The sequence below is a fragment of the Helianthus annuus genome, chromosome 9 (genome assembly GCF_002127325.2).
Source record: "Helianthus annuus cultivar XRQ/B chromosome 9, HanXRQr2.0-SUNRISE, whole genome shotgun sequence".
Lineage (NCBI taxonomy): Eukaryota > Viridiplantae > Streptophyta > Magnoliopsida > Asterales > Asteraceae > Helianthus > Helianthus annuus.
Genome location: NC_035441.2, coordinates 131,593,999 through 131,618,210, shown reverse-complemented (window position 1 = coordinate 131,618,210; position 24,212 = coordinate 131,593,999). Strand labels below are relative to the sequence as shown.

Here is a 24,212-nt window from a genome sequence, read left to right as displayed (position 1 = left end):
GGTGGTTTGGGACAACTAGTAAACATGTGGAAGGGAATTTTGGGTAAACAGTTGAATTGGGTAAACAGTTGAACACGGAATCAATCAGTATCGGATTGCCTGTAGGGCAATGGGGTAATTAGTTGATAGCGCTATTAGGTGGGATACCTCACACCGGGCCGTAAGGACGGGCGTGAACTAATTATCTGGGCATCATTACCAAGGCTTGGTTAGGAGCATTGGGGTTGTTAAGGGGCACACTCCCCGGATACATATGGGCACACTCCCTAGGGTATCTAGCATGTTATGAGCAACATCGTATCGCAACGTTGAATCGGCTTAACATATATATGGTAACAAAATACATTAATGAAACCTTGAACTCACCAGCGTCGTCTGACACACTTGTCTGCATGCTTGCAGGTCGTTAGGGTTGGAGACATGGGCTTGCTATCTGGGAGTGCTGGAGTGGTCATGGGTCGTGCCTTTAATTAAACAGTTGATTTGGTGGTTTTGAAACTTTAAACAATTGAATATTATTTCACTTATGCTTCCGCTAAACATATCTTTTGGGTTTAACGCTTGGAATTGAACTTGCTTGGTTAATTAATGACATGTCTATTTAAATACTTGTGTGGTTCAATGTGATTGGTGGCTCGTACTCTGATGTGTCGCACCTCCCGCGTGTTTCCGCTTGTGGTATTTTTGGGGGTGTTACAGAGTGTGTCGTCGATATGCACCTTATCCACAGGGATGATAACTGTTTCTTAGGTTGGACTCTTTTTCATGTTTGACACATGGAACGTATCATGTACACCATTAAGTTCTTCCGGTAACTCTAACTTGTACGCCACGGTACCAATTCTTTCCAAGATCTTGAATGGTCCAATGTATCGTGGATTCAACTTTCCACGTTTTCCGAACCTTGCTACCGCCTTCCAAGGGGAGACTTTCAACAGAACCCTGTCTCCCACCTCGAATTTTAAGGGTTTCCGTCTTTTATCAGCGTAGCCCTTTTGTCGATCACGAGCCGCCTTAATGCGCTCTCGGATCTGCATAATCTTGTCTGTTGTCTCTTGAACAAGTTCAGGACCAATCAACTGTTTGTCTCCAGCGTCTGCCCAACACAAAGGTGAACAGCACTTGCGGCCATATAGAGCCTCGAACGGTGCGGCCTTTATGCTCGTATGGTAGCTGTTATTATAGGAAAACCCAACTAAAGGTAGATGAGTATCCCAGCTGCCGCTTAGATCCATAACACATGCGCGAAGCATATCTTCCAGAGTTTGTATGGTCCGTTCGCTCTGGCCATCTGTTTGCGGATGGAAGGTCGTGCTTAGATCTAGTTGAGATCCAAAGGCCTCCTGGAAGGATTGCCAGATCCTTGAAACAAAGCGTCCATCTCTGTCTGAAATAATCGAAATAGGCACTCCATGATGTGCCACTATTTCTTTAAGATACAGCTCAGCAAGCTTTCCGGTGCTATCCTTCTCTTGGATTGGTAGGAAATGTGCAGACTTCGTTAATCGATCAACTATCACCCATATCATATCATGCCCTCTAGGGGTCCTGGGTAGTTTGGTTATGAAGTCCATTGAGATTTGCTCCCACTTCCACATGGGTATCTCGGGTTGTTGCAGCAGACCAGACGGTTTCTGATTTTCGGCCTTAACCTTAGCACAGGTTAGGCACTTCCCAACATAAACGCAACATCACTTTTAAGCTTCGGCCACCAATAGTATTCTTTCAAGTCTTGATACATCTTGTCCGATCCCGGGTGGATCAAGTATCTAGACTTGTGAGCTTCATCAAAGATGATTTCTCGAATACCGCCATAGAGCGGAACCCAAATGCGTCCCATAAAGTATAAGGTTCCCTCTTCCTTTGGCACCAATTTCTTCTCCATACCTCGGAGATATTCAGCTCTACGATTCTCCTTCTTAAGAGCTTCTTGTTGGGCGTCATGAATGCGTGCAGTGAGATTCATTCGAATAGTCATTTCCAATGCTCGAACTCTTAGGGTCTTAACCCTTTCCTTTCGACTTAACACGTCTGCTACAACGTTAGCCTTTCCAGGATGGTACTTAATCTCACAGTCATAGTCGTTCAGCAACTCAACCCATCGTCGCTGACGCATGTTTAATTCCTTCTGATCGAATATGTGCTGTAAGCTTTTGTGATCAGTGAAGATTGTACATCGAGTACCATACAAATAATGTCGCCAAATCTTCAAGGCAAACACCACCGCGCCTAGCTCCAGGTCGTGTGTGGTGTAATTCTTCTCATGAACTTTCAACTGTCTAGAAGCGTAAGCGATGACCTTTTGGCGTTGCATGAGCACGCAACCCAATCCTTGATGCGAAGCATCGCAGTACACCACAAAGTCTTTGGTGCCTTCGGGTAAAGATAGTATTGGTGCATCGCATAGCTTGCTTTTGAGAAGCTGGAAGGCTTCTTCCTGTTTATCTCCCCATTCATACTTCTTGTCCTTCTGCGTAAGAGAAGTCAGCGGTTGAGCTATCTTGGAGAAATTCTTGATAAATCGGCGGTAATAGCCCGCTAATCCCAAAAATTGTCGAACTTCAGTCGGTGTTTTGGGAGCTTCCTAATTCTTTATTGCTTCTATCTTTGCTGGGTCTACATGGATACCCTTCTCGTTCACAACATGACCAAGGAACTGTACTTTGCGAATCCAAAATTCACACTTTGAGAAATTTGCATAAAGCTTCTCTTTCTTCAGTAGTTCCAAAATGGTCCTGAGGTGTTGCTCGTGCTCCTCTTTCGTTCGGGAATAAATCCGAATATCATCGATAAATACAATCACGAATTTATCAAGATATGGTTCGCAAACACGATTCATCAAATCCATAAATACTGCTGGCGCGTTCGTCAATTCGAATGGCACCACCAGGAACTCGTAATGTCCATAACGAGTCCTGAACACAGTCTTTGGTATGCTCTCTTCTTGGATCCTTAACTGATGATAACCAGATCGAAGGTCGATCTTGGAGTAGTAACTCGATCCTTGTAACTGATCGAATAAGTCGTCAATCCTCGGTAGTCGATACCGATTCTTGACAGTAAGCTTATTCAATTCTCTATAATTGATACACATCCGCAGTGTTCCATCCTTCTTTTTCAGGAACAAAACTGGAGCCCCCAAAGGCGAGAAGCTCGGCCTTATGAATCCTTTATCCAACAACTCCTGGAGTTGTGTAGATAATTCTTACATCTTGGATGGCGCAAGTCAGTATGGTGCCTTGGCCACAGGAGCGGCGCCTGGAACCAAGTCAATATGGAATTCGACTTGTTGTTGCGGAGGTAGTCCTGGCAAGTCTTTGGGAAAAACATCAGGAAATTCCTTCACCACAGAAATGTCTTCGAGTTTTGGCTCCTCGGCCTTCTTATCTACTACGTGCGCCAAGAATGCAACGCATCCTTTTCTTAAGCACTTCTGTGCCTTCATACAATTGATGATTCGCAGAGTGTGTCTCTTTTCTCTCCATGCACGATGAGAGTTTCATTATTCGCAAGAAGGATGCGAATAATTTTCTCGTGGGAAACAACTTCAGCCTTATTCTTGGGCAGCCAGTCCATTCTGACCACCACATCGAAGCTTGTAACACCCCATGTTTCGAAAGTCAAGGTCAAAGTCAACATTGAAGTCAAAGGAAGAAAAGATTGCTAATTGCGATCTGTCACTCCTTGCTCAACTACTGTTTCGACTTCCTTGACTTGTAAATAATCTATTTGTTTTATCGCATTAGTTGTATTATGTGGAGTACTCATTAACAATCGAGGTTTAATCGCTATTTATCGCATGTTTTATCGCTTATCGCATCGCAATCGCATTCGCAACTCGGATTATGCATTCTGGATATTGTTTTATGTGTGTGTGCTACTTATGTGATACTTGTGCATGCTTACTTTATGTTTTGTGGTGATTAATCGAAACGCAATCGCAACGCTATCGCAAACGCTAAACGCAAGTTACTTAGGATGATTGTATGTTAGATATAGTAGTTGGGATTAATGGATAATTCTATCGCATCGCTTAAACGCATCGCAAAACTCAACACGCCGAACACCGGATTGAGTGGCCACCCGATCGAGTGACCATCCGATCGGATTGCCACCCGATCGGACAACCATCCGATCAGTGGCCCATCCGATCCTTGCACACTTTCCTTTTTGGGAAACCCTATAAATACCTCCAACTGTCACATCACTTGATGTGACAGCTCCTCTCACTCGACCCAGCCGCTCTTAAGCTTCTTTCTCTCGATTTCTCGCAATTCTTGTAAGTTTTCAACCTAAATCTTATACTTTCATGATCAACACGCACTCATTCACCTTTTTCTCTTTTGAATCTTAATTTTTAACCGTGAAATCACTAGATCTAAGGTGTTTTAGGATGATGTCATCATGGAGTTCTTATGAACTTCATGTTTTGGGCTTCAATCCACCAAGAACAACTTAGATCTGAACGATTTCCACATGAATAAACAAAGATCTTGCATAGATATGGACACATTCATGGTGAAAAGGATTGAAAGATGGTTTTCTAACTTTCTTTCAACTCTTTTACACTCAATGCACTCAAAACCGATAGAATAGGAGCTTGTTCTGATCTTCTACTCCTTCTTAGTGATGTGTTGGTTCAAGATCTGGATTCTATCCAAGGGACAACCGATTCCGGGTTAAACATGAAACACCATCTCGAACAGTTGACTGGACGGACTAGGGTGGTTCCTGTCCGATCGGGCCACTTGGGTCTTGATGAGGTTTCTGTGGTTTGGCACGATATCACATCGTCTCGTATCGAACAAAACGCAAACCTGCAAACAATCAAAGTGTCAAGGACGACCAGGTCACGGGACGGATTACCATCCGATCGGACAGCCGTCCGATTGGCCTGCACTTGGTTACTCACTTAAACTATTATTTTACTTTTCAAAGTCTTGACGTCGAACGGATTGCCGTCCGATTGGATTGTTATCCGATCGAACGACCATCCGACCATGTGACGTTTGGACTTCAACACTTAAACAATTTTTCAACATGATTCAATACATAGTCAGTTCCAAACGGATTGCCACCCGATCGGATTGCAATCCGATCGAGTGACAAACTGCTGTGAACTTGTTCTCACTAAGTATCCTACTAATCGGATCGCCACCCGATCGAACCACCGTTTGATCGATCGACCTGAAGGGTAGAGATACTTCTCTGTTTTCAAAATGCTACAACGAAAACTTCAAAAGACAAGCCATCATACACAAACACATCCTCACCAAACGAGATGACAATCCAATCAAGTGGCCATCTGATCGGATGACCATCCAATCGACTGGCCATCCGATCGGATTGCCATCCGATCGATTACCATCCGACACTTACTACCTTTACACCGATTTACGCGCCACTTATCGTTTATGCTATCGTTAACTGTTCAGGCTAATCTCTCTCAGCGCTCCTTTCAATCCAAGAGCGTGTTTACTTGTTAAACACAATCTGTGAGTATACTCGATCCCTTTGGTTTACGCACTTTTGGGTGTTACATACATTATCTCTACATTCAAATCACAATCGACACACAACGCAAACACTATTTATACGCTAACCGCTAATGCATGTTATACGTGACTCGATAAATGCCTGTTTGTTGTGTTTACACATTGATTGCTGTCTACCTGCCTTAGAAACGATAGTACTATAGTTTGGACTCAGCACCTGTCATGGACAGGGGTTGTTAAGGATATTACTTCTCGTGTTCGCAGTGGTGCACATGTGTTGCGCACCCGTTACTCGCAGTCAAATCGCAGTCTTTGGTATTGATAGAATCTTTGTCGATAACTTACATGCTTCACATCATACGTTGTACATGCTGGTTATGCGTAAACAATTTCGAACTCTATTATGCTATATCAAACTTGTATGCTCACCTTTACACTATGTGTATTGACCTTTATGTATATGACAGGTGTTTAGGATGCTACTTGCTAGGAATCGCTGTGCTTTGATGAATCAAGCTAGGGGTCTAGTTATGTCACGCTAAAATTTGAGTCGTCGGAACAGTATTTGTTTTTGAGACAATTATTTGTAATAACTGTTTTTATTTGGATATGTTGTGGTATGGGACATGACGTTTAATTATCTAGTAATGAATAGTTGTTATGGATACTCATGGACAATCTGTTTCACTCAGTGCCATGCCCCGATGTTTCCACTATCAGTTGGGGTGTGACAAAGCTACCCAATTGAACAGGTAAGAGGTCGATAATAAACCTTCGCTCACCAAGTTCTAACGTACAACCCCTAACAACATCGCCCGATTCAACAAGTTTACCATCGGCTAGTTCTATGGTGTCACGGCCCCCGACCCGGTTTAACCCGTTTCAGGAGCCGCGGGACAGAAATCCCGTGATATTTATTTAATTGAGTTTAGCAGCGGAATTTTAACGTCAGGATCGTTTTAAAGCTAAAAACTTTTCCCGATTATTTCATTTCACAATTCGGGACAAAACCCCGATAATTTACAATAATAAGATTTTTCTGATAATCTTTGTTTCAAAACATATTTCTTTATTTTATATTGAGCCACTATCGTAAGCTTGAAATGCTCCTCGGCACTTTTCCTGAATTACAGTAGATCACCTGAAACATGTTTGAAAAAGGTTTTGTCAGCGGGGAAATACTGAGTGAATCATTCATTTTACTGAAAATGACACATTTATTATTATTCACAGTGTTAAGATCTTTTACGCATGTTTCTGATATCAACCAACTACCCACAGTATTTGTCACTCGACCGGATCTGTGACAGTGGTCATATCACCATTGGCTGCCCCAATGAATGACGTAAATCAATTAAAATTAGGTTCGCCCACCTAAAATGATTTAAACTGTAGTAATGTGCACAATACCCCACATACTGGCTGTAATTTGGTGATTACATCAACTTAATCACTGTAATTATAATTCTGAAAATAATTTGGAGTATTGTAAAACAGTTGATAAAAAGAGAATGACTCACATTGCAGATTTAATACGGACAGAATATGATTTAGCCTCGTTAACCTAATAGTAATAATAATGCACACAAAACTGGGTTAGTGATCAATACAGCAGTCATGATAACTCACGAGATCAAATTCTCACAATGAACGACAAAGTGCAATACTTAAACATTCATCGATTTAACGACGAATGACAAAGTATAACCCTAATGTGGGCGGCACTTAAACATTCTTTGGATATATTGATCTCGGAAAATGAATCGTAATAGCGATCGAGTAATTACCCTGTTTTGCGGCAGCGATTCGAGTGCAGTGGGTGTTTAATTTGTACTATAATAACTGTAAGACGACGTACAGAAGGCTTTTGGCCAACGTTTTAACTCCCAATTTCAAGTCCCGAAGTCGGCTATTTATAGCCAGAAAATAGCCCCGCTTACGGACCGTATGCTTCAACCCTTACGGTCCGTAAGGGAAGCACATATGCTTACGGTCCGTAAGGCATTTTCCTTTACGGTCCGTAAAGTGTGCAGTCTATTTACCTAGACTAGCTGGAAACGGGACTAGCTTGCATGAATCATCAAAAATTCGAATTTCAATTGTGACAACGGATTTTATTGATAATTATCAATTAGGGTTTACCCCCCCTGAGTTTTAGGGGCCCTGATCCTAATTCTGATTGTTCTGAAAATTTTGGGGTTAGTGCGGAATTACTTGGGTGTCTCAATTAGGGTTTCCTTATTGACTAATTATCATTCTAATTATTAATTTTAATGAGAGTTGTTACATCCTCCCCACCTTAGGAAAAATCTCGTCCTCGAGATTTAGTAAAATAGATGAGGGTATTTCCGCTTCATTTCTGACTCCAGTTCCGAAGTATATTACGGTCCTCTCTTGGATTCCCATTTTACTTTCACCAGTACTAGTCGTTTGTGTTTGAGAAACTTGATTTTCCTATCTTCTATTTGTAAAGGTTTCTCTATGAATTTCAGCTTTTCATTTACCTCTACATCTTGAAGAGGTACTACCAGGGATTCGTCTGATAGACACTTCTTGAGATTGGATACATGAAATACATCATGTACTCCAGCTAGTTCTTCTGGTAGTTGTAAGCGATAAGCAACTGGTCTGATTCGTTGAATCACTGGGAATGGTCCAACATATCTTGGACTCAGTTTTCCCTTCTTACCAAATCGTACTACTCCTTTCCAAGGAGATACTTTCAAAAGTACTTTGTCTCCTATCTGGAATTCGAGTGGCTTGCGGCGATTGTCTGCATAGCTTTTCTGGCGATCTCGAGCTGTCTTTAGTCTTTCCTTAATTTGTGTTATCTTGTCAGTGGTTTCTTGCACGATTTCTGGACCTGATAATTGACTTTCTCCTATTTCTGCCCAACATACGGGAGTTCTGCATTTGCGTCCATACAGTACTTCGAATGGAGCGGCTTCAATGCTTGAATGATAACTATTATTATAGGAGAATTCGATTAATGGTAAATGGTTATCCCAATTACCACCAAAGTCAATTACACATGCTCGGAGCATGTCTTCTAGAGTTTGGATCGTCCTTTCACTTTGTCCGTCTGTTTGTGGATGATATGCAGTACTTAAATTGAGTCGGGTTCCCATTGATTCTTGGAAACTTGTCCAGAAATGGGAAGTGAAACGACTATCTCTATCCGATACAATGGAGAGTGGAACTCCATGTAAGGATACTATTTCATCTACGTACAACTTGGCTAACCTTTCCATACTAAAGGTTTCCTTTATTGGTAGAAAATGAGCGGATTTGGTTAATCGGTCCACGATTACCCAAATGGCATCATTACCTTTTCTGGTTTTGGGTAACTTAGTAACAAAGTCCATTGTTATGAGTTCCCATTTCCATACAGGCGTTTCTAACTGTTGTAGTAGACCTGAGGGTTTCTGATGTTCGGCTTTAACTTGTGAACATGTTAAACACTAAGATACGTATTCGGCTATATCCTTTTTCATTCCTATCCACCAAAAATTCTTTCTTAAATCTTGGTACATCTTATTGTTTCCTGGATGTATAGTATACCTAGATTTATGAGCTTCGTCTAAAATCTTTGATCTTAAATTTCCCTGTTTAGGTACCCAAATTCTGCTTTTGTGGAATTTCCATATTCCATCATTTCCTTGTTCCAATTCTTTTAGGTAACCTTTCATTCCTTCGGCATCGTCCTTGATGGCCGTTTCCTGAATTTCCTTTAATTGTTCCATTAAATCTACTTGTAGATTTATTCTAAGGGCACGGACTCGCCTTTGCTTCTCATGATACTTACGACTTAAGGCGTCTGCGACTACGTTTGCCTTTCCTTCGTGATATTGAATATCACAGTCGTAATCATTCAGGATTTCCATCCATCTTCTTTGCCTCATGTTTAACTCTTTCTGCCCAAATATATACCTTAAACTCTTATGATCTGTATAAATAGTAAATTTACTTCCATACAGATAATGTCTCCATATCTTAAGGGCAAAAACTATAGCTCCTAATTCTAAATCATGAGTCGTATAGTTTTCCTCGTGCTTCTTCAATTGTCTGGAAGCATACGCAATTACCTTTTTGCGTTGCATCAACACACATCCGTATCCTAATTTTGAAGCATCACAATATACCTCAAAATCTTCTGTTCCTTCTGGTAAGGCTAAGATTGGAGCATTGGTTAATTTCTGCTTTAAGATTCTGAAGGCTTTTTCTTGTTTAGGTCCCCACTCAAACTTAGTGGCTTTACAGGTTAGCTTAGTTAATGGTACAGCTATTTTGGAAAAATCCTTAATAAACCGTCTATAATACCCTGCTAAACCTATAAAACTTCTAATTTCCATTGCAGATTGCGGAACCTTCCAATTGGTAATTGCTTCTATCTTAGCAGGATCTACATGAATTCCTTCGTGATTCACCATGTGTCCTAGGAATTGCACTTCTTGTAGCCAAAATTCACATTTGAGAATTTAGCGTACAACTTTTCTTTTCTTAACAAAGTTAAGAGTGCATGCAAGTGCTTACAATGTTCGACCTGAGTTTTTGAATAAATAAGTATATCGTCTATGAAAACAATTACAAATTTATCCAAATATGGTTTACAGATCCTGTTCATCATGTCCATAAATGCTGCAGGTGCGTTAGTTAATCCAAAGGGCATGACTGTAAACTCATAATGTCCATACCTAGTTCTAAAAGCAGTTTTAGGTATGTCTTCTTCTTGAACCTTTAATTGATGATATTCGGAGCGCAAATCTATCTTAGAAAAATATTTAGCGCCTTGTAATTGATCGAAAAGATCATCAATCCTAGGTAATGGGTATCGATTCTTAATTGTAACCTTATTCAATTCTCTATAATCGATACACATTCTCATCGATCCATCTTTCTTTTTCACAAACAACACTGGTGCACCCCAAGGGGATGAACTAGGTTGTATAAATCCTTTGCTTAGTAATTCATCTAATTGCTTTTTCAATTCTAGCATTTCGGTAGGAGCTAATCAATAGGGTGCCTTGGCTATCGGTGTAGTTCCTGGAATTAGATGAATCCTAAATTCTACCTCCCTATCTGGTGGTAATCCAGGTAAATCTTCTGGAAATACATCTGGGTATTCTGAGACTACAGGAATTTCCTTAAGTTCCTTACCTTTAGTACAAATGATTACTGAAATCATATATACTATTCCTTGTTTACGTTCATAATTAGCAACTTTCATTACTGATATGAACTTCAGTGGCTTCCGAGGTTTATCTCCTGAAATCTTAATTACCTCTCCAGTAGATGCTTGAATTTCTATAGAGTTTCTATCACAAATGATTTGAGCATGGTTGGCTATTAACCAATCCATTCCTAACACAACATCGAACTCAGCTAATTTCATAGGCAATAGGTTTGCAACAAACTTATGACCTGAGAGTTCTATTTCTACTTTTTGCAGAACCTGATTGATTTTTACTGAATTCCCATCTGCGGTTTCGACTGTAAAAATCTGCCTAACGGTAGTTAAGGGTAACTTAAGAGCTTGACAGAATGAAGTATTTATAAAACTTTGGTTTGCACCAGAGTCAAATAATACTTTTGCATAAACGTTGTGAACTAGAAACGTACCGGCGATGACATCCGGAATGAGCTCTGCTTCTTGAGTAGTTAGCTAGAATGCTCTGGCATTCTTCTTAGTAGCTCCTTCGGCTGCCTTGGGTTTGTTATCTACTGGGTTGGCTAACTTAGGACATTCTGTTTTGAAATGTCCGGCTTCTCCACAATTGTAACAAATTATGGATCTTTTTCTACAGTTTTCTTCACGATGTCCTGTTGTCTTGCAAAAGTTGCAAATTCTATTACATTTTCCAAAATGGTTCTTCCGGCAAATTTTGCAGAATGGCACAGTTGAAGATTGCCCTGTTCCTCTCTTCTTGAAATTACTACTATTACCCATCCTAAATCCTTGGGTAATCTTCTGAGCTAGTTCCTTTTTCCTATCTTCATCCCTTGTGCGTATCAGTTCATCAGTTAGGGTGTTAGCTAATTCTACTGCATCGTCAATAGTGCGAGGTCTCGCAGCCTTAACGATATTTCGAATTTCGCTAATTAATCCCCAAATATAGCGAGAAATGAGTACCGGTTCTGGCGAAGCCAGGTTAGGTACCACTCTAGCATATTCGAAGAATGTCGAAGTATAACCACGACAATCCACACCTAACATCCGATGAGTTAGGAACTTATTTGCCATTTGTTCCTTTTCATATTCAGGACAAAATTTTCTTTCTACCAGATTCTTGAATTCTTCCCAAGTCATAGCATAAGCCCTATTTCTTCCTTTAGCTTGTAACACCGTGTTCCACCATTCGAGTGCTCCTTCTTTAAACAGATTCGATGCGTACATGACCTGATCATCTTTGGCACACTTACTTATTGTAATTACTGCTTCGGTTTTCTTGAACCAACGCAGCGATGCAGTTACCCCTTCGTTGCCTGCAAATTCAGTGGGTTTACAAGCAAGAAATTCCTTGAAAGTGCAACCAGGTGCTGCAGCCTTTCGTTTCTTAGGGAGCGGCGTGTGCTGGGATTCATTATCATGATTAGCATGATTATTACCCCCGTTTATACTATTACTGAAGTTATCCTCAATAGTATGTTTACTAGGAATAATATGTTGCGGTTCGACTGGATTTTTCACAGCAGCAACAAATGCTGGAATAGCATTAGCTATCCCTTGAGCAACAATATTTTCAATATCTTGTCTAGTCATATATTGATCCCCTGTATGTTGCTCTGACTGATTAGCTTCATTTACCGGTTCATTACCACTATTAGCCATCTGATAATATATATTAATTAGTATCTTGATAAATAGCAATTTATACAAACAATCAGAAAATTCATAATGCACGTAAAGTCAAAACTATCGATTTTATATTAGTTATAGTATGCATCAATACACACCAATATTTTACAATGTTTTATTTGTTATGTTACAGACTGATTTTGCTATTTACTTTTACTATTACACAACTATAGTTTTACCATCCTCCTATCCCTCGTCACTCGTCATCCTAAAAACGAAGTTCCCTTTCGTCATATTTCCAGGCAATTTGTCCCCCTATCTCCCTGATTCTGTTCCCTGCATCCATCAATTCTTCACTGAAATGGCGCAGTTCAGCCATATTCTCATGGCTCATTGGTGGATTAGGTAGGGGTTCTGGATCGAATTGCGGAAAGAAGGAATAAGGGTCGTTGACAATATATTGAAATTGCCAATCATTCGTCCACCATTCTTCCATTTCTACAGGTTGGGCGTGGACTATTGGTTCTGGGATTGCTGGTGTAAAATTCATAGGGAGTGGATTTTCACTAGGATAGGTAAAAACATTCGTATTGACAGGCTGAATAGTTTCACAGTTGGCCAATAGAAAATCTATTTCATCCTGAAAAGTTATTCCCTGGTTTTGGTTTTGATTGGAGCTCTCTCCGATTTCTACCTGAGTTGGTCTAGAACCTTGTCCTACTTCCATTTCTATTTCTTTAGAATATTCCTCAAACTGTATCTCCATTTGCCTAGAATCTTTCTCGACTTCAGTTTCCATTTCCGGCTGTTTACCAGTTTCTTTTGCTATTTCTAAAGGATTGTTTATTTTAGGAAGTTTCGGGACTGGCTTTTTCCTACGGATACGATGTCCCCACACGTAATTCTTCTTTTTCTTTCGTTTTGGCTTTGTCAAAGGTGGAGCATGGAATTCTACAGGTTGGTCCACATCAGCAAAGTATCCGGTAAACTCTTGGGAAACTTCTATATTCACCGGGTAAAGATTGAGGTTCTGAAAAGCTTCAGATATCTCGCTCATGTTGTGTAGCATATATGCAAAATGCACAGAAATGCTAAGTTAAAACTTTGGAACAAAGTTTAACAAATAAACATCGAAGTTTTATTGCACACTATTTGTACAAAATAACAGAAAAGAACACACTCAGATTTATTTATTTATTTACTGAGAAGTGTTATTACTAGACTTAGGGTATTTAAAGATTTGCATGTTCGGCTATAGTAGCTAGCATATACAAATTTGTCCATTTCTCATCTAGCTTATCTTCCCAAGGTGATTTATTGATTAACTCCTGGGTTTCCTTTTTAATCCTCTTTTCTCGGATTTGCTCTTTACTTTTCTTAATAATCATACTCCTTTTTCTAGGAGAAAGCGGTTTCTCATATTGTGCTTTCCGCACAAATAGTCCTTCTTTAGGAATTGTAGGGAGCTTTGAAAATTTAGTTTTGGATGAACTTCCCTCTTCATAGACTGACCTATCTAATTTAAGATAGATATTTTGCAGCTTTTGCTTACCCATACTGTAACTAACAAATAGTCAATTTAATAAAACACATAATCACATAATAGTAATCAGGAAAAATTGAGTATCTGTTAAATACTTAATTAGCTTAACTCAGTGGCTCTGATACCACCTTATTTCTGTCACAGCCCCCGACCCGGTTCAACCCGTTTCAGGAGCCGCGGGACAGAAATCCCGTGATATTTATTTAATTGAGTTTAGCAGCGGAATTTTAACGTCAGGATCGTTTTAAAGCTAAAAACTTTTCCCGATTATTTCATTTCACAATTCGGGACAAAACCCCGATAATTTACAATAATAAGATTTTTCTGATAATCTTTGTTTCAAAACATATTTCTTTATTTTATATTGAGCCACTATCGTAAGCTTGAAATGCTCCTCGGCACTTTTCCTGAATTACAGTAGATCACCTGAAACATGTTTGAAAAAGGTTTTGTCAGCGGGGAAATACTGAGTGAATCATTCATTCTACTGAAAATGACACATTTATTATTATTCACAGTGTTAAGATCTTTTACGCATGTTTCTGATATCAACCAACTACCCACAGTATTTGTCACTCGACCGGATCTGTGACAGTGGTCATATCACCATTGGCTGCCCCAATGAATGACGTAAATCAATTAAAATTAGGTTCGCCCACCTAAAATGATTTAAACTGTAGTAATGTGCACAATATCCCACATACTGGCTGTAATTTGGTGATTACATCAACTTAATCACTGTAATTGGAGTATTGTAAAACAGTTGATAAAAAGAGAATGACTCACATTGCAGATTTAATACGGACAGAATATGATTTAGCCTCGTTAACCTAATAGTAATAATAATGCACACAAAACTGGGTTAGTGATCAATACAGCAGTCACGATAACTCACGAGATCAAATTCTCACAATGAACGACAAAGTGCAATACTTAAACATTCATCGATTTAACGACGAACGACAAAGTATAACCCTAATGTGGGCGGCACTTAAACATTCTTTGGATATATTGATCTCAGAAAATGAATCGTAATAGCGATCGAGTAATTACCCTGTTTTGCGGCAGCGATTCGAGTGCAGTGTGTGTTTAATTTGTACTATAATAACTGTAAGACGACGTACAGAAGGCTTTTGGCCAACGTTTTAACTCCCAATTTCAAGTCCCGAAGTCGGCTATTTATAGCCAGAAAATAGCCCCGCTTACGGACCGTATGCTTCAACCCTTACGGTCCGTAAGGGAAGCACATATGCTTACGGTCCGTAAGGCATTTTCCTTTACGGTCCGTAAAGGGTGCAGTCTATTTACCTAGACTAGCTGGAAACGGGACTAGCTTGCATGAATCATCAAAAATTCGAATTTCAATTGTGACAACGGATTTTATTGATAATTATCAATTAGGGTTTACCCCCCCCCCTGAGTTTTAGGGGCCCTGATCCTAATTCTGATTGTTCTGAAAATTTTAGGGTTAGTGCGGAATTACTTGGGTGTCTCAATTAGGGTTTCCTTATTGACTAATTATCATTCTAATTATTAATTTTAATGAGAGTTGTTACATATGGAATAAGGAATATCTAATCTACTAGATTCTATTCCAAGCATACATTTAAATTCCACAGACGTGAAACTATAATCGGCACCAGTGTTAAATAGTATGGATGCAAAGTGATTGTTAACGAGAAACGTACCGGTGACCACGTTAGGGTCCTCGCATGCGTTGCTTGCTCCAATCACGAATGCTCGAGCCTGAGCGTTGTTCTCCCTTGGGCAATCTTTCTTGAAATGGTCCTTGCTGCTACATCCAAAGCATCCTTGGTTTTGCCTAGTTCCATTACCATTCCGGTTACCATTACCATTGCCATTTCCAGCACCGTTTCCATTACCAGCACCGTTTTGGTTTCCAGTCCCGTTCCTACTAATACTTCTATTTCCCTTTCCCCAACAGTTCTCGGTGCGGTGACCCAGTTTTCCACACTTATCACATTTTGGAATGCGACAAACTCCTTCATGGTGACGCCTGCACTGATTGCATTTGGGCAGAGTGCCCTGATATCCTCTGGTAGTAGCGTCATTCGCAGCTGCAAGTGTTTTTGTTTCCTTGGGTGGATTGGGTTCACGTTTCTTATTGCTGGAACCCTTGATGTTACGCGCTGCTTGATTCAGACTCGAATGCTTCCTCTTCTTATCACCAGACGACTCAGCATGCGTCTCAGTTTTCTCAGTAGGTTTCAGCGACAACTTCTTCATACGGACAGCATCTTCGGTAAGGCTGACAGCCAGAGTTACAGCCTGAGTGATCGTTGTGGGTTTTGCCGCAGTCACCATGCTGCGAAATTCTGGAGCCAATCCCCAGATGTAGCGCTCAATGCGCTTAAATTCGGGAGTCACCAGATAGGGGATCATTCTTGACAGATCATGGAATCTTCGAGTGTAACCCACAATGTCCGCACCTTCCACGGACAAGTTCCAGAACTCAGTCTCCAACCTTTGGAGTTCAACACGAGAGCATTACTTCTCTCTCATTCTTTCCTTCAACTCGTCCCAAGACATACCATACGCAGCATCATCTCCTAGGGTTTGGACTTGCAAATTCCACCAAGTCAAAGCCTCATCAACAAACCGCCCAGTAACAAAAGTGACTTGTTGGTCTGCGGTACACTTTCTCATGCGGATAGTGGAACCAGTCTTCTCCGTCCAGCACACGAAAGCCACTGCACCTCCAGTGTCGTCGTAGTTAAGTGGCTTGTAGTCGAGAAACTGCTTGAAGGTGCAGCCTGGAATTTATCCAACCAATTCACACATGAGCAATCAATGAAACAAAGACCGTTCATAAATTTCATCAGGTTTTTAGCAAATCGTCTTAAGGTTACCTTGAATTGGGTTTCCTCCAGAGGAATCTCCATGTCCATTACGTCTAGTACCGTCCTCCACTGTGTTCAGTACGGTTCGCCTCGTACTGGGCGATAGCTCCAGAGATTCTTTCTTCCAGTAGGGAGTTGATCAGAATTACGAGCGTTCATAGCTCTCCAGGGTGCCATGTTCTTCCAAAACACAACACAACATAGTTAGACATTTGTTTGATATCATCACACAAGACAGTGGTAGTACATATATGTATAAGCATACACATAAGCAATATCAAACAATCCGCCAAAATATAAATCAATTCATACAGCAACAAGCATGCATAAACAGATAAATACGGATGTGTCATAAGATATTCACCGAGTCTTTATACATATTAGGACAACTTGTTACATCATTGTTTGCGAAGAAAACAAAATGCATAAGGGTTACATCACCCCATAGTACAAGTTTAATACATATAAAAGATGAAATATCTTTCTTCACATTGGTGGTTTAAGTTGTTCCCAAGGCTCGGTTGTAGTCTTCATACCCAAAAATACTACTCCAACTGAGTACCTGCAAAGAAACCTAATGGGTTGGGGGAGAGGGTGGGGTCGTAGGGAAGATCAAGTTATGAAGATGGGTCACTTCATCCTCGAGCTCACGAATTCGACGGATGAGGGAGCTGACTTGAGTAGGAGTGTGGGGAGGTGTAGGAACACGGGTAGGAGTGGATGGCACAACAGGCATAGTGTCATCATCATCACCAGTCGAATAAGCTCTCAGTCCAGCAGCAAAGAGGGCCAAAGATATCACTGAATCGAAGGAATCGGCATCATACTCGAGGTTAGAATCTGAAGGGATATTGGCAATGGGCACAACAGGAGTCGCCACATCATTATCCAGATCATCATCGAAAGACCAGTCCTTGTCAGGGATGGCGGCAAAAGGAATAGCAGGAATGGGAATAGGCTCAACGGGATGTCCTATGATAAGCTGGCCAAGGAGAGGTAAAGGTAAGGCTAAGATATCGTCGAGATCATCATCGTCGGTTATCATCTCAGGGTCGGCCTCGAAGTCAGACGTGAATGTCTCCTGTGCTGCAGAAATCTCGTCGTCAGAGAGAATTACCATCGGGTCACTTCCTTCAGATAGGCCACTGCTTTCAGATGAAGACATGTGTACCTGTAATATTTTATTCATAGTATATGTATATATTAATTATTACTTAATTAATATACAAATAATTATACACATTGTTGCAAGTAATTCTCCGTCAAAGACAAGTGTTACTCCAGTGCACCCTAAGTCCCGTAGTGTCCTTACATGACTCTTTGAAAACAGTTTCAGGTAGTGGATGTCGCGGAAAGTTTTATGCAATGAAAACTTTTGAAAAATTGTTTTCGTGAGAGGATCCTAAAGATTGTAGTCTACACTCGAGAAGGAATCCTGGTTCACTACAATCGCAGCTATGATACCAATCTGTCACCCCCCTTTCTAAGGCGGAAGCACGAGGTGTGATCTTGAAAGGTTCTCATTACATACGAATGGTAAACATACTACATGATCATAAAATAACTCCAAATGCCATTAACATTAGATAATCGAAAACATAAGTTAAGTTTAGAGTTTACATCACAGAATAAAACATTGTCTGAAAAGTTTACAACTTTATTTAAAAGACAAACATAAGGGTTTTGATCCTTATATCACCACACAGGATGGGACATAACAACCAAATCCCTCAAAATGGGCATAGGAGTCTTGACACATAGTAACTAAAAACAGAGACGACATCCAAGAGCAAGAGTGAGACTGTGCGTACATCCACTTTACTTACCTGAAATACATGTGAGTTTTGGAAAATCGTCAACAATATGTTGGTGTGAATTCATGCAGTTTTTGTGAAAAACATTCAAGCATTCGTTGTAGAAAACATGGTATGTAATTGTATGAAACAAGTATTTCTGTAAATGTAAGGAATACGAGATCGCTAATGGTTCGCGAGGCCACTAACATATGTAACGACATAGGAAGCATCCAAACCATAGGCATTTTTACTTGTCGATTCACGACTAGAGACACAAAAGCACTGCTTGGTAAAACAGTGGCCAAGAGTGTGGTTGCCTGAAACCAATTAGATCAAACCTTTTGTTCCGCGGTCTTGGTATGTAACTGATTAATGGTGCTTATGGCACCCTATTCGTGACATGATCTAAAGTATCATTCCTTAGTTTTTGTATTCAACATACCATAGCACATGTATTTTCCCCAAGTTTAGAAAACAAGTAAAAGTTTAAAAGTGGGGGCATGAACTCACAACTTTGCGTATCATGCGCCGTAAACTTCACCGGTTGGTTTCGTAGCGTCGTGACCTATACGTGTTCTATTAATGTTAGTCACTGGACTTGTATCACACAAGTACAAGTCACCATCTTTTGTTTATGTTGTATGTTCATTCTTAGTGAGGGTCGTGCCCTTATTTGTCGGGTCTTGCCCGTTGAGTATATATATTGTTTATTTGTAAATATATATTTCACTCCTTAAAATATATATTTGTTTATGAAGTCTTTTACAAGTAGTAAGTGTTAAAAATAATTTATATTTTTAACTTTTCATATATGGTACTTATATTATTTTCCCAAAAATAAATATAAATATTTCATGAAATAATATTTTCAATATTACTTTTGTACAAGTATTTTTAGGAAAGTATACTTGTATTTTATGTGAATACTTGTGTATTTTGTATTTTTCACCAAAAATCAATACTTTGATTTTTATTACTTTTCGGAATTATTTTTCTTAAAAATAATGTATTTTTAAGATTTGTATGAAATATATATTTTTTGTTATGTTATAAAATATATATGGTTATTCTTGATATTCACCCGATTTTTACATAAATTCCATTACTTGGTAATGGTCATATATTTGTCCAAAAATATATTTTTAAGCCCAAAGTGTCCAAATTCAATAATATGTTAAGAAATATATTTTCATAAATATATTTTCTTGTATTTGTCCATGCATTTCCTTGTGGGGAATTTTTATATACTTGTATACTTATGTATTCCCATGTATTTGTATGTGTGTTTTTGTATTTATACTCCATGGGAGTATTTAGTGTATTTTCAAGTTTCTAATACACTAATATATATAATACACATAATATACACTTAGCACAAAATTTGGTGATCACTAAATATATATATTTTTCCCTAAAAACATACATACTTAATATTAATTTTAACTTGAAGAAATCACCATTTCTTGACTTGTAATTTTACACAAAAATTAGGGAAACCTTGGTAAATATTCTTAGGTGAATTTTTAGGGAATAAGTTTCACCAAAACTTATATTTTTCTATGTGTCAAAATTTTATAAAATTTTTGACATAGTTTCCCCTATAAATGGAGGTTTCCCATGTTTTCAAAACATGTGTTTATTTTCTTTTCAACATCAAAACAATTTTCCAACAATATTCATCACAACATACACTAATTTTTCCATATGAAACATCATGGTGAACTTGTTTCTTATTAAAAATGTGTGGTCTCTTAGATCTACACTTTTCATAAGATGATCTTTCCAAAAATAAGTGTTCTTGAGTATTTTAACAAACTTTTATGAAACTTTATTTCATTAACCAACTCATCCATGAGTTTAATGATCTTTAAAGTTTGTAAATCATGTTCTAAAACCACTTTTATGTTTATTAGAAAGATCATTATTTTTAACATCATGTTTAACCATGGATCTTTCAAGATCCATGCTTAATAACTTTAGATCTTTCAAAAACAAGCTTCATGTTAAATTTTTAATAAACTTTCCATGAATTTTAGTTTCAAAAATTAGTTCTACACACACTTTATTACTTCAAAATTACAAGATTATGCATATAAATTCTTATTTCAAGTTCACATCTTGCTTCATATGTTCATCTTCAAGTTTAACCATGGATCCTTCAAGATCCATGCTTAAACTTGTTAGATCCAAGCTTTAACATACTCGATCTAAACATAAACATAAAATATAACATCAACAACATCATTTCATACATCAAAAATTCATGTAATCACTTGATTTCTTCATGAATATGTTAGATTTTTTCATTTTTATCATTAAAAGTTAAGTTGTTTAGATGGTGAAACTTGTACATAACATAAACATGACTTATTTTAGTGATCAGGAAGCTTACTACTAGCTCTAATGGCTAGGGAAGTGGCACAAGAATGAAGATGATGATCAAGGAAGAAAATGAGAAGTTAAAAGCTTCACAAGGTGGTCCTTCAAGTTCCTACACTTCAAGCCTTCTTAGATGATCTCCATACACCTCTAAATTACCTTGGATTGCTAGGAAGTGAAGTGAAAATGGTGATGGTAAGTGGGTGTGTTGGAGCGGTGAGTTAGAGGGAAGGGAAGGAAGAAGATGAAGTGAATGAGAGTGTGTTATTAGTTTAGGATTTTATAAAATTTTCCAAATCTCTTATGGCATATATGTTGGAATATTCTCCAACAAATCTTACAAAATATAACAAAGAAATCAATTAAAATCCTTAGGTGGGACCCTTGTCCCAACCTTCCAACTAAAAGGGGGGGGTAAAGTGTAACATTTTCAATTCTAGTTTCTTGGTTTAGTTGAAATGTAATGGTATTAGTTAGGTATTTTGTGTATTTAGTGTTTATGAGATGTAATATGATGTTCGGTGACCATAACTAGCTTCGTAACACTAAAAGAATGCTTCTAGTGAAAATTTGGTATTTCGGGCAATGTCCGGGTATTCATTTCGTTACGGTTCGTTAAAGTGCTAAATTGTGAAGTTTCACAAAGTATGAAGCACCTTTTGTGACAGTTTAGCAAAATTGTAAAGTGCGTTTCGGGTGTCTTTTAGTGCCTAGTTTAGCTTCCGGAAAGTTTATATGTTAACCCTTGTATCCACACTTGGGTTTTAATGTATTTTAGGTGTTAGACCTATTCCTATTCCTAGGCCCTAGTTCTATTATCTTACTGTTTTCTGCAGAAATGCTGACACAGAGTGTCTTACCGGTGAGTTTACTAGTCTTTCTGACGCAACGCTTAAAGTAATGCATAAAGCAATATTTGAAGTATAAAACGTGCATGAATTCACATGTATAGCATGTAATCAGACAATGTTGACGCTTAAGCACATAATTGCAACCATTAAATAATAATTAAAATTGTATGGAACTTACCGGTTTTGTGCCAGTTGTCACAATATGTACACTATGTGATAGATTGATGGAGCGCTGATAGGAATCAACCTATGATGAAGCTTTTATTATATTTTTGTTAGATTTTATCAAAACGGTGTAGTTTTGTTGGGTTTCGCATCTAAGTTAGCCCCATATTCACTTTCTCGTACGAACTCAGCGAATATTATAAAGGGTAAATTACACATTTCGTCCTTTATGTTTGTATTGGATTGCATTGGACAGTCTTTAACTTCAATAATTACAGTCACAATCTTTTTTTGTGAAACCCATTACACCGTAGGTCCTTTGTCACTAACAAGGTTAAAATTTTAAGTTAGGTTTATTCATACAAGGACAGTTTAGTCTTTTTACCAATCTGATTAAAATATCTTATAAATAAAACAAAAACAAAATCTAAAACTTATATATATATATATATAATATATATCTCTTTCATTCTTATCTAAATCTCTTTACCCTCTACTATCTGTTTATTCGAAGAACACCCTAACTCATATAGGTTTTCATATGTGCATCTTCCTCATGGAACCCCAATCCAGCCCCCTATTTCAAAATCAAACACCATAATTCAAAGTCAAAATCTCCTGTTTTTAAAAGTCAAAATCCATTACAGGTAATAATTCTGGGGTTTGGGGTTTTGAAAGTGACGGTGGCTAGGAGACACGTGGCACCTTCGCCGAAGAGAAAGCGGCACTCGTCGTCTAGAACTATGATGAACACACCACGATACAGGAATGTGTGGCTGGCGAATAACGGGCGGATAAAAGTTGCGGCTCGGAGATCGAGGTCTCCGGAGGTGCGTGGGGAAACATGTCAACGACGTAAAGTAACGGAGAAGAGTTCTGCTGAAAAGTCCGATGACGTGTTGCTGGTTGCTGCTGTGGAAAATGAGGAGGGTGGCGTGACGCCGTTGCAGGAGACGGAGGTGCAGGCAAGTGAGTCGTTGGAAAAATCCTCTTGTTTCTTTGGAGTGTTACATTTTTCTCTAGGAACAAGTGGCTGGGTTAAACGATGTCGTTTGTTGGCATGTTTTGGTGGATGAATGGATTTGGTGGTGGTGGTGGCTGGGATATGATACGGTGGTTGTTGGCATGTTTTGGTGGATGGATGGATTTGGTGGTGGTGGCTGGGATACGATGGTGGTGGCTGGGATATGATACGGTGGTTGTGGAGGTTGGTTGAAGAGACAGAGAAAGAAATTTTGTAAACAAATGTGTAAAATTACCTATCTACCCTCATGTGTAAAGCACATAATTAGACTTGACTTAAAATTTTAACCTGGTCAGTGACAAAGGACCTACGGTGTATTAGGTTTCACAAATAAATGATTGTAACTGTAATTATTGAAATTAAAGACTATCTATTGCAATCTGGTACAAACACAAAGGACGAAAAATGTAATTTACCCTATTATAAAATTAGTGTGTCATCATTAAAGTTCTTTTTCTAGTAAAGTATGAAATTATAACATATTAATTAAAATTTTCAGGTTTTTTTTTTTTTTCTTAAAAGCTATATAGCTTTTTCTTTGTTTTTCTACGGGGAGAAAACGAAGTTTTAATTAAAGGACAAAAACAATGAAAGAAAGTTAGCAATGCATGTTCTAGTTACTAGCTAGAGAGATTTGAATTACATAGATATGTTTATATTCTACCGATGTAGTCACATATTATTAGATTTATTCCTATAAACCAAATATTTATAGTCGACTATTCACAAGACAACACGTGTATCATTTAATGTTCTATGTCGTCTATCTTTTTTCGTTTTTTCAGGTTCGTCGCAACACGCGTGGTCATAAATTGACTTAGTTATTATTTCCTATTTTTTACATTTCAGCCTAATTTATTCGAATTAACACCCGCAACTTCAGTGTTAGTGGTCATTGACGGTGATGTGACATTAGTACTATTAGACACTGTTTTACGCACCCGCAACACGGGGGCTTATTACTAGTTACTAGTTATCATTCATTTCTATATGGTACTTTGATCTATACTTTTGTTTTATCATTTAAGGCAATATATATTTTTTTTAATAATCATATTCATAAACATTTGAATTTACACCAAGATAGACGGTAAACGGGTAACAAGTTGCGTCGCTGCCTCGTTTTGACTGGCAAAACTAAGTATTTTAAAAACTACGTCCATAGATTTGGGGGTCATAACATTACTATGCATGATTGTTTATCTATTTAAAAGTTTATATAATTTGTGTATTCGGTATTTATTATATTATATTATATACGGCGGAGCTTAAATAAAAAGTCGGTGGAGGCCGGACTCTCAA

The 24,212-nt window shown here is 38.6% G+C and overlaps 1 protein-coding gene across 1 annotated transcript in view; it reads right to left on the bottom strand.

Annotated features, from left to right (window-relative positions):
* LOC110876383 (formin-like protein 7) overlaps nt 1–16,237 on the bottom strand; it is a 32,403-nt gene extending 16,166 nt beyond the window's left edge. Inside the window, exon 1 of the mRNA XM_022124556.1 lies at nt 15,670–16,237. Coding sequence (XP_021980248.1) covers nt 15,670–16,237 — 568 coding nt within the window. The remainder of the gene's footprint in view (nt 1–15,669) is intronic.
* Between the last annotated feature and the right edge of the window lie 7,975 nt (nt 16,238–24,212).